The 12187-nt window shown below is 38.5% G+C and overlaps 1 protein-coding gene across 1 annotated transcript in view; it reads right to left on the bottom strand.

The window, feature by feature from the left end:
* CCDC73 (coiled-coil domain containing 73) overlaps window positions 1-12187 on the bottom strand; it is a 140480-nt gene that overhangs the window by 96112 nt on the left and 32181 nt on the right. Inside the window, exons 4-5 of the mRNA XM_073350326.1 lie at window positions 7978-8049; window positions 3451-3522 (exon numbers count right to left, since the gene is read on the bottom strand). Coding sequence (XP_073206427.1) covers window positions 3451-3522; window positions 7978-8049 — 144 coding nt within the window. The remainder of the gene's footprint in view (window positions 1-3450; window positions 3523-7977; window positions 8050-12187) is intronic.

Genomic DNA, 12187 nt, shown 5'->3' with positions numbered 1-12187 from the left:
ATGGGAACAGGGAATGGGGGTAAGAAAATTGGAATCATGTTTTGCTAAAGGGGGAGATGGGAACAGGGAATGGGAGTAAGGAAGTTGGAATCATGTTTGGCTAAGGGCAGGAATGGGAACAGGGACACAGGTGTAAGGCTCTGTGGTGTCAGAGCTGGGAAGGAGGATACTAAGGAAGGAAACTGGAATCATGCTTGCTGGAAGTTCACCCCAATAAACATCGAATTGTTTGCACCTTTGGACTTCGGGTATTGTTGCTCTCTGTTCATGCGAGAAGGACCAGGGAAGTAAGTGGGTGAAGGAATAAGCCCCCTAACAAGGACACCCTGTCATACATTGTTCTGTCCTGTACACAACCATATATCCAATTGTCCTCAGCCACATTTGGAGAGGGCCAAGATGCAGCCTGACAAACTGGACTAACTGCGTGCATACAGCCATGTGACCCAACAGTCTTAGGCACATTCAAACTGTAGTTGAAGGCTGAGAGTGCAGTTCCAGACACAGATGACCAATCACCTGAAAACAGATCTGCGCCAAGGCAACACCAGTGACAAGGAATGTATCATTCCTCAGTTCCAGACCTGGCACCAGTCTCAACTCTGCAGTCTGTGGCAGGGGAGATTAGGCTATGTTACCAACAGCCACTGAGGTTCTGCGACATATCCAGATGGTGCCAATGAGGTTGTGGATGTCATGAGTGGGGAATCTGGAACTGATAGGCAGAGTAGATCCACTGCCACCTGGTATGCCACTGGTGTGGAGAAAGCTGGTGTCAGCATAGATGTCATTGGTACAGACTCAACGGACGTTCCAGGATCGGAACCAGAGTACATGGTATGGGACCCTGCGTGTCTACACGGTACCAGGGAGTGATTTGAAGGAACTGTTCCATCCCACTTGCCAGCAGTAGCACGGCACCCATCTGTACTCTTCTTAGACCAAGAGGAGTCATCACGAGACTTATAGTGATCTCGATTGGTCTTATGAGACTTTTTCCTTGGCACCTTCAAGGAGGGGAACAGCTTCTCCATCTCTAGGGGGAATTGCCAGCCCCAGAACATGGAGCAGCATCCTACACCAAGTCTGAAGGTGCCCAATGATCCAACGTGGACCTCAGTACTGAAACAGGTCTCATGGCTTGCTCAAGGAGGTGCTGCTTTCAGGAAAAGGTCTCTAGCCACCTGAGTCTATTTAGTGAAGGATTTACAAATCAAACACTGCTCCTGGGCATGATCCTGGTCCAAATGGAGCAAGTACTTCATGTGAGGATCATTGCTGGGGATCACACACCCCCTCAGGGCAGACAGTGTTTGAACCATGGTGAAAGCATCACTCAGGGCAAATAACAATACTAACTTACTTTCTAACACTAAAGTAGTGTACTAATTAAACAACTACACAGAGAAAAACTCTCAGCACTGAGAAGGGATTGAGAGGTGAAACCACGAGAGGTCAGATTCCAGCCACAGGTGGTGAGAAGAAACTGAGGGTGGTCAGGGTGGTGCCATGTCATAGAGCCAGGAGAGGGGCTATGGCCACAAGGCATGAGAACTGCCCCCCATGAGTACTGCTAGGTGAAATTCTCCAGCTTCAATGCACCACACACGTGCACACCCAAGTGCAATACACGGCTGCATCTACTTGAAGAAGAATCTCATTTTCTTCAAAGAATTGTGTACCTGCCATTTGCTTTTTTTCTAAAAATGTATGTCTTGCATTGGCCCAGACCTTCACCTGTAGTGTTCTGTTAACTATTTTTCACTTATAGAAGTCCCCACAAACCAGGATCCACCAACCCAAACCAGCATCAGACCCTGTCAGAACAACAAATCCAAAATATGCAGATGTATCTCCACTGTTATAATGATCAATACCCCCTACAACACACCTTTCATCATCAATAGATCCTACATTTGCCTATCACAGCATGTGGTGTACCTCATTCAGTGCATTAAATACCCTAACAATTATTATGTGGGGGAACCCAGACAATCACTAGAGTCTCAAATGAACTCTCACAGAAAAATTATAAAAGACAAAAACATCCTATCACCCATGGATGAACACATTTCACAAAACAATGTCTCCATATCAGACCTCTCAGTCCTCATCCTGAAAAGAAACCTGCACAACACTGTCAAAAGATGAGCCTGGGTACTTAAATTCATAACTCTGCTGGACACTAAAAAACATGGACTCAGAGATGCTGGTTTTATGGCTCATTACAATAATTTGTAATTGTAACATACCTTGCTGCCTACTACTCTCCTTTGTCCCACTATTGCAGAGGTGTTGATTGTCCACGTCATTTTAAGTGGTATCCTACATGTGTGAACCCCATATGCTTAACAATCTGTCCAACTTTGTACTTAGGTTGGCCAGTCTGGTCTACCTTCCCCAGACCTCAGGAAGAGCTCTGTGAAGTTTGAAAGCTTGTCTCTTCCACCAACAGAAGTTGGTCCAATAAAAGAAATTAGCTCAGCCTCCTTGTCTCACTTATTTTGAGATACTTTATTCATTGAAATGGTGGCAATGAGGAAATAAACTTTAAAAGAAAATATAAGGATTGTATTTCATGGTTCAAAGGGAAGAAGAAAAAAATATTGGTGCATTATATTAAAATGCCACTTAGGTCAGGTCAATTCAATAAAGTACCTAAGCACGTACGAAATTTTAAGTGTCAGTAATCCCACTGTTCAAGTAACATAACTGTGCTTAAAGCTACCTTAAGGCAGCACCTGAAAATTTTCCTACTTTAGGGGACTCCTTAACAGCTGCTGTTCCTCTTGGTTGGGAGGTTGTCAGGGGCAGGGCTAGAACACAATGCACTTCAGCAATCCTAGCCAATGAAGCATCATTTATAGAGCAGTTATTCATTAGCACAAGTTAGAGAAGCTCTAACTTGTACCAGGAAGCAATTCAGCCACCAGCAGCCTCCAAAGGCAGATCAGGTGGGGACTCCCAGGTGTGTCAAGCAGTGCTCTGGAAAAGCTGAGGATCTGGCCCAAAGTATATTATACTTACACTTAATTAGATCCAAATAAATCCTATTTTTGCTTCTCTGGTTGCATTAATGTTTAAGGCTGGATGATATTTTGGAACATATTTTTGAAGGGGATATCTTTCTTCAGGTAGGAACTTGACCAGGTTGACTATTTCTTCCTGATCATCATAATTTTACCTTTGCCAAATTCTTAGCTTTGTGAGATTTCTGTGAAAAAAAAGATTCTCTCTCTCTCTCTCTCTGATATAGCTGTAGGAAGTATTAATTAAAACGTGTGTTTTGTGTGTCTGAAAGCAAAAAAGGACTTAATGTTTTCTAGTGGGGATGTATCATAATATTTTATACACAGCATTACAAGTTTTTAATACTACTGGATAATTTGGTTTTCTGACCACCATATGTAAAAGTATTATTATCAGAGTTAAAGAGTCTCAGTTTCCTACCTGTTTTTTAAAAGCTGCCATGGCTTCTTTGTGTTGTTTGTTTAAAGTTTCTGTCTCATGCTGCAGAGTTTCCTGTTCAATGAAAATACTTTAAATTAGGTCAAATTATAATGTGCTTTAAACATGACTCTTACTATACCCTTTCAGTAATAGAGAACTAATATTTTAAGAAAAAATATTGCCATTTTGATTCTTTCTTAAGTAGGTTCTAGAAAAAAATGAATAAAATAAATTACTTATGTAAAATTGAAGATCTTGAATGAGAAGTGTCTTTCCTGGTAATTTTCTTTCTGCTAACAGCTTCTCTCCTAATTCATAACAAATAGATAATGCCTCTCACCTGTGGAATTTTGAGACAGTCCAGAGTTGCTGCTGGAGCCTTACTCCTTACCGCAGGCCACCAGAAAAGTTCTTCCAAAGCTGTAAAAATACTCCAGCAACAAATTATTAGTATTAAGACAACAATTTGAAACTGTATTAGCTCATTTGAAGGGAATTTTATGTTTATGTCTCCCATTTAGAGAAAATTTTCAGTTTGTTACAAATTGTATTCTGATAATTTACCAGACTACCAGAGTGGATTAAACAAAGAGAGTAGTTATTAGCAGAGAGTACTATCAGGTAAAAAATTTCTCATTGTGCTGCACAGCTTGGGAAGTAAAGGGGAAAACATAATATTAACTTAAAATGTTGCCTATTACAATAGAATAATAGGCAGAAATGTAAGTTCTTCTACATAAAGTAAAAGCTTTGTAATTTAAGGGATTATCTGGGAGCCTACCCACTATTACCTTCCTACCAAAGGATTACATCAATGAATGACATTTCTATGTTGAGTTCTGTCTGAACACAAAATGAATAAAAAATAAAGTTGTAAAACAAATTAGTTGGGAGGAACAGAAGTGCCAACTTGCTCTCCCACCAGAGGAAGAATTTCTGGTAGCGCACGGTGAAGAGTGAGGCTTAGTCCTGAAGTCCCCAGCATCAACGACTCTAGGTCACCTCTGAATTCCACTGGTGAAAGGTATTACCCATTTGTTATGAATATGGAGAAAAACTATGTAGGAGAAAGGTAATATATTTTATTAGTCCACATATTTATTTGTTCATAATATGATAGATGAAAATTTGTAAATTCTAGGGCTATCTAAACTCTGATGCACAATACATACCACATAAAAGGATATTGAAAAAAATATACAGCCATTCATAAAACAAAAATCAGGAAAAGGAATTTGAACTCAACAAAAAGAATGATTCCTTAGCCTATGGTTATTTGAGATTTTGTAGTCAGAACCACACGCTTGTCAAAAGTTCATTTTGATATTGGAGTTTAAGGATTAAAATCAGTGAATGAGCAAGGATCGTATGAAGATCTTGACAGAAAAACCCTTGAAGAATTATGCTTACAGAGGGGGCTGACTTTTAGGAAAAAAGCCCCAGAGCAAGAACTGAAAAAATCTGTTATTGGTCAGTTTTCAGGAAGCAGACCCAGTGAAAATGCTTGCAGTGAAAAACCAGCAGCAACTTGAACATGAACAAAAGCTGATAGATCTTCGATTGCAGTAAAAGCAAAAGAAAGCTGATATGGAAAAAGAAGCCCATTTAAGGCATATGGAACAGCTGGCTACTGAGGAGAAGGCTCACCAGATGCAACAGGAATCTGCCAGACTCCAGCTCCAAGTCTTGGAAGAGCTACAACCTGGAAATCCACCCCCTTGTGACAACAAAAACTGAGAAAGAATTTGTCCCATTTACAAAAATACTGAAGACATAGAGGAATTTCTATCTACCTGTGAACAATTATGTGAAATTCACCATATCCCAAGGTATAGCATATGCCTGTCCTGCTGACCAGATTCACTAGGAAAGCTAGGGAGGTGTTCAATGAAATGAGTATGGATGAAGCTTTGAATTATGTAGTTATGAATTATGGAGTTCAAAGAAATTATAAATTCTGCTAACTAAAAAACTTCTAAGGAAGAAACAGTTTAAGCAAACAGGGCTTGAATAACTCCAAACACACTGTTGATATCTTTACACAGTTAAAACTAAAGATAGTGAAAAAGTTAAGTGAAAAAAAAGGATTAAGTTAAGGATTAGGTTTTCATAATTGTTTGTGCACAATTGCACAATGTACTGCATGTACGGTTACTACAACTGAACATTAAATCATTAAATTGTGTGTGCAAACTACCACTTTAATGTCTAACTATACATTTTTATGCATAATCAACAACTGCAGAAGTAAATTATGCATTTTTGCATACAGTTATGAAAAACTGGCTCTATGGTTCCAACAGAAACTTGACTGCATTGCTCTTTGTACTATCTTCTATTCCTTGTTTTTTATTGAATTCATACCCCACTGTTCTTATCACTAAATGCATACCATACACACAAAAATACTTTTTATTTCTGCCTCTACAATAAATTTATGATGGATTTTCAATATATCACATATTTCTTCTCTTGGTTGTTTCTAACAAATTATGTATTCTTTTTATGCAATGCAAGATTTAAACTATATTTTAATAGATTGTTACTGACTTAATTTAAATTATTTCATGTGCTAGAATAATATGATTTTCCACATCAGAGAAAAGTGTGTGCTTATGTAAACAGTAAAGGTGATGGTGTTTCTGTTACACAACAATAGCACAACTAACCAGGATGGATAGAAACTATCTCTGCAGTATTCTTAGCCCTCGACAGGTGAGAGAGGGACTGAGCTCAGGACCCAAACTAATAATCTTCACATCACAGTGCACAAGACCACACTGACTACCACCTTCTTATGCAATTTCTGTGACAAAGTTTTGTAAAGATGGTCCTTTTGGAAGCTAGGCTTCAGTGTGGGATTATTAACAGGAATTGTTAGATACTATAAGAACAATTGTGCCATAAATATCAAATAAAATTGTACATAAGTTGCTAACAACACATTTATCTTTCTTCCATTCCTATATCCAACTATGACCTTGATCATTCAATTGTGGAGGTAAAGAAATGTGGTAACTTAGAATATGAACAGTTGATTTTCTTTGTGAGGTGAAAAGAAGCTCATAAAACATAAGAACGGCCATAGTGGGTCAGACCAAAGGTCCATCTATCCCAGCATACTGTCTTCCAACAGTGACCAATGCCAGGTGCCTGAGAGGGGATGAACAGAACAGGTAATCATCAAGTGATCCAGCCCGTCACATCATTCCCAACTTCTGGCAAACAGAGGCTAGGGACACCATCCCTGAACAACATGATTTACTTGTAACCCTTGAAAAAGACTCACTCTTTTAAAATGATTCCAAAACGCATTCTTTGAATTTTATACATGGTCCTTAAGACAAGATGATGGAAAGGATAGAAAACCGCATACAGCTCAGCCATTTTGTCTAAATTCTGTGAGAGGCTCTCATACTCAGACTTTAAGGTCAGAAGGTACCATCGTGCTCATATAGTCTGACCTCCTGCATGCTGCAGGCCACAGAACCTCACCCACCCACTCCTAAAATAGACCCCCTAATCTCTGTCTGAGTTACAGAAGTCCTCAAATCATGGTTTAAAGACTTCAAGTTACAGAGAATTCACAATTTACACTAGTTTAAACCTGAAAGCGACCCATGCTACAGAGGAAGGTGAACCCTCTCCCCAGTCCCGCAATGTCTCTACCAATCTGACCCCAGGGAAAATTCCTTCCTGACCCCAAATTTGGAGATAAATATGACATATCTGAAGATATGAGACAGAAGAGGCCTCATTAAGGTGCTCACGGATTAAAGACTGTAAGTAACCTGTCAATACCTCCTTAATATAAAAAGGAGAAATATCTCTAAGTAGTAAAAGGACTGATCTACTACATGGGTGACTGATTAGTGATAGAGTTCTCAGCCCCAATTCTGTGTGGTAGAACTTATGGGACCCAGATCCTTGATATAACCTCATGAGTCCTAACCCTAAAAAGAATGTTAAACCCATTTTATTCAGGCTTCATCCTGGAAGTGTAAATGCTACCAAATCACTTCTGTACATGTATAAACATGTAACTTATTGCTGAAAATAAATTTCATTTGGATTTTCCCCCCAAAAAATATTGAGTGAATTTGTTGTTCCTGAAACCATGATAGTATTAGCACTTGCTAAAGCCAGGCATAGTGCAGACAGCTATTGTATTACCTCCCCTATATAGTTCTGTCAAGACACCTGATCTGTGAGATACAAAACCATTATTTCAAGTTCTACATCTCTCTTAGCAAAAACTTCCAAGCATACCAAATTTTGTGATATTTTAAACGAAATTTCACATTTTTAGAAACCTGAGGACAGCTACCATATTGCCAAAAATAGTATGAGCAGTATGGAAGATCGTTGTCAGATCCAGTTGCCCTCATGCTTTAATACTGATATGACTATAAGCTAAAAAAAATTAACATTCAATTGTATCTAATTCCGAACACCATTAACACCCCATTAAATGAAATGCTAACAACTAAATACTAAAACTACCAGGCTTATAGAAAAATTACTAACCTTCTGCCACTCAAGTTCCTGTTTCTCCATAATAATTTTATTAATTTGATCTTCATAATTAATTTCAGCATCCTAGTTTTAAAAAATAAAAAGGTAATTATCCATAATTTTAAACACATAAGAACCATAAGTAAAGACAAGTTACATACCAATACAATTAGTGTTGTTTTGCTCTTCTATTTTTCAGCTACAGTTCAATATGTAGAATAGTATGTTTCTATCCACCAAAAAGCAAGGAGGTCAAAATACCATTAAACCAAGACTATATACATACACATGGTACAAACAGTAAACATGTTCATTCTCTTCAGTCAGAAAAATCACAGCATGAATGAAATAAGTAAGGGTTGACAGGAAAAGATGCAAGATTGGGAATTAGGAAAACAATTAATTTAATTATCAGTAAGTAACATTTCCCTTATCATACCTATCCTCTTCATCATCCTACCACAAACCGAGAGAGAGAGTCAGAGTGAAATAGAGCAAGATAGGCTTGTCTTGAACTCATGCTTGAAAAACCTTTATGACTAAATACTCTGATGAGACCAACCCACAACACTGAGATGAGACTAAAACAACATCATGTAATGAATGTCTGACGAATCGATTTAGTAATGGTTAGCTACAGATAAACATGGTTAATGTCTCTGCCCATAAAGTGTTAAACTTCAGCTCCTTCAAGACGTCTTCCAAAATAAAATTGAAAGCTTCCTTCCAACAGTTATTTCTGTTATTGTGGCCATACTTGAACAATACTTTCTGAAAGTATCTTAGCTACAGGAAGAGATAATCAAAACAGAATCTTTGTTAGGATGCTGAGCAAAACCTTCGAAAGAAGGGTGGAATATTTATCAACATCTTGGACCAAGAAGCTTTTGTGCCAATCAAGTGAGAACAAAAAAGATAAAGAGAAGGCACTTAAGTGTACAAAGTAAATTTAGACATGCAGTCAGGAAGATTATCCTAAAGCAAGGCCTGGTAGCCACAGATATCTAGCCCAAAATGGAATTAACACATGATCTTTGCCTTTTCCTGCTTCATAGACTGGAAAAAATTCACAATAGATAGGCAGAGGTGGGAAGATATATGTCAATTCCCCAATTTTTACAAAAGCATCTGCCTAAGGATCAAACAACTACTGTGGTAGCAAAAGATACCTTTGCTGACAGTTTATTATGGTTGCCACCAAGTTATAGGAGATCTCCTGAAATATTTAATATTAAAGTGTATTTTTCCTAACTGAAATCAGCTCCCTTTTGCTAAGTCAATATGCACATGCGCTTCCCCTGCAAATATAAAGCTCAGAGAGAAGAAAAAAACCACAATTTTGTCTACTGGCAGAGGGTCATGATTTCCAGCAAGAACTGATCATTTACTGGTGACCTTGTATGTTGTGGTAGACTACTCATTACTGTCCTGGTATTGCACGTGACCAAGACATGAAGATGTTTAGAGATGCTTAAGGAGCTATGTTGAAATGTAGTTCTAAGCACCAAAAGGTTAATGGTAAGCCTTCTCTCTGCCATTGATCATTGTCTTAATGAGGAGAATACCATAAGATAAGATCCCCCTCTTAAAAGGATAGCTACACTTGTTATATTTGAGCCTCTGTGTGGGATACATTCTAGCAGTAGTCAAACTGAAAAAAGATAGAGGTGTTTTTCCAAGCTCTGCACACAAAATAAGCTCTCGCCACTGAGCCACTGCTCTTAGTAGATCGTGTAGATGTTCAGTATATAACTACATGCACTCTCTGAGCTTCTTGAGCTTGGCTGTTCCTTGGTTGGTTTTAGATGGCCTGCTAGGTTTCTTAGGCTTGGCTCCTTCCTGATTGGGGACAAAAACGTAAGCCATAATATTCTCCCAAGACCACGAATGAGGGATACCAAAATGAACTGTCATTTAGACTAAATTGTATAGATCTTCTTTTCTTTCTAGGAAGTGAAATAGTTAATAATGTTGGCAGTTAAACTATTATAATCAGGCATCTAAATTAACACCCACTGAGATGAATGGGGCAGTTCACACTTCAGAACTATTTCAGGATCTCTACAAACTTAGACATCAATGCATGTTTGCTCTTGGGCTTGTTTTCAAGGTTTTCTTCACAACTATAAAGGCTAGAGATTTACTTATTTTTATTAAATAAAGAGAATAAGAAGGCAGTTTGAGAGAGGTGAAAATACACCCTATCACTGAATACCAGAAAAATTTGAGATCTGCATTCTAACAAAATAAAGGTAGTCCTGTGATGGCCACAACCTAAATCAGCCCTAACAGTTGGGATAATAATGGGCATATCCTCCAGGGACAGCAGACTATGATAACTTCCAAGAGAAACATCTGTGGAGGCCTCTGGTGAAATCCTAAATTAAAGCAGGTCTAAAAATACATTACTTTCCTGAGATCAGTCTAGGTGAGGGTTTCTATTGACTTGCAATACCCTAGTAAAACCAGTAGTATTTTCCATGCAAATTGCCTTTGAATTAAACAATATATTTACAATAGTATATTAACATATCGAGGGTAGTATATATTGAATCCCTGCTGTTTTGGAAACAATGATATTTGATTAATGGCTGTTATCCCCCCCCCAAAAGAGTCTTTGAACTATTATTCTACTATTATTTCTCATAGATATACATACTCTTTGAGATCTTTTGATAGAAAATATATATGAGTTTAGCAGCAGTAGTATTTGTTGTTGTCTTGATAGATTCATAGATCTGAAATATCCTGTGAAGATTCATATGCTAGAGCAGTGGTTATCAACCAGGGGTATGTGTACTCCTGGAGATACGCAGAGGTCCTCCAGGGGTATATCAACTCATTAGATATTTGCCTAGTTTTACAACAGGCTACATAAAAAGTACTAGCAAAGTCTGTACAAACTAAAATTTCATACAGACAGAATGAAAATGTAAGCAATTTTTCAGTAATAGTGTACTGTGACACTTTTGTATTTTTATGCCTGATATTGTAATCTAGTAGTTTTTAAGTGAGGTGAAACTTGGAGTACACAAGACAAATCAGGTTCCTGAAAGGGGTACCGTAGTCTGGAAAGGTTGAGAACCACTGTGCTAGAGAAAACCTCCCATGCATGGTGTGACCCGGAGAGCTTGGGGTAGCCCTCACTGGAAATGCCAAGGTCAGGGCAGACTGCAAAAAGGAGAGAGATATTCCCAAGATTGGTAGGTAACACTGAAGTTAAACTCCCCAAACAATCACAAACTGTGCTTCTGATCCCCACACTGGTTATCAAGAAGCAAAAAAAGAAAATTGCACAGACACCCTTATTGCATTCCAGTTCTAGCTTTTTGCATTCCTGGGCAGCTTTTCTTCTCTCTTCAGCTTCTTTCTCCAGCCAGGCCAAGAACTGCTTCTCTTGCATTTGAAGTTCCACCATTTCTCTCTTATATTGTAGGTGCTGGCTCTCTCTCAGGGCTTCAGTTTTGATTATGGATCGCTCACTGTGACTAACTTTAACCTTTAACACACTCAGTATCAAAATTTCAAAGTTTGGAATAGCATGGGGTTCTGATCCAAACCCAAATGATCTGGTTCTGTGGATCCTGCCAACTATGCAATGTGACCCTGCGTAGCCCTCACTGGAAATGCCAAGGTCAGGCAGGCTGCAAAAAGGAGAGAGAGACTCCCAAGACTGGTACGTAATACTGGAGTTAAATTCTCCAGCCAGTCACAAACTGTTCTTCTGATCCCCACACTGGTTATCTAGAAGCAAAAAAAAAGTTCTCTGGCTTCCAATCAGCACCTAGGTCCAGTATAGTGAGAAGTTATTTTGAAACTCTGCTCACATATACAAAATGTTCTTCTGAGGGCCAGCCATGTTACCAGGTCAGTATAGACATGGATCTTACCCAAAATACCATGCTGCCAGCCAATCCTTTAGTGCCTAAAACTAAAGGTTTATTATAAAGAAAAAAGAAAGAACAAGAAGAAAGTTGTTAAATGATAAAGCAGCTACATACATACAAAGATTTCAAAGTCCATATATCAGGTTCTTAGCCATACTGGTGAGTTTGATGGCTTGAAAGTCCCTCTGGAACATATCCACAGATGGGTCATTCAGTCCTTTGTTCAGAGCTTCATTGTAGAAAAGTTACTCCAGAGGTAAGAAGCAGCAATAAAAAAAAAAAAATGGAGAAGATGCAGCTGCCTTTTATAGTCTTTTGCCATGCAGCTTGTATTT

This window comes from Lepidochelys kempii, chromosome 6 (assembly GCF_965140265.1).
Source record: "Lepidochelys kempii isolate rLepKem1 chromosome 6, rLepKem1.hap2, whole genome shotgun sequence".
NCBI classification, from domain to species: domain Eukaryota; kingdom Metazoa; phylum Chordata; order Testudines; family Cheloniidae; genus Lepidochelys; species Lepidochelys kempii.
The sequence above is the reverse complement of the archived record's forward strand: the minus strand, read 5'-3'. Positions and strand labels throughout refer to the sequence as shown.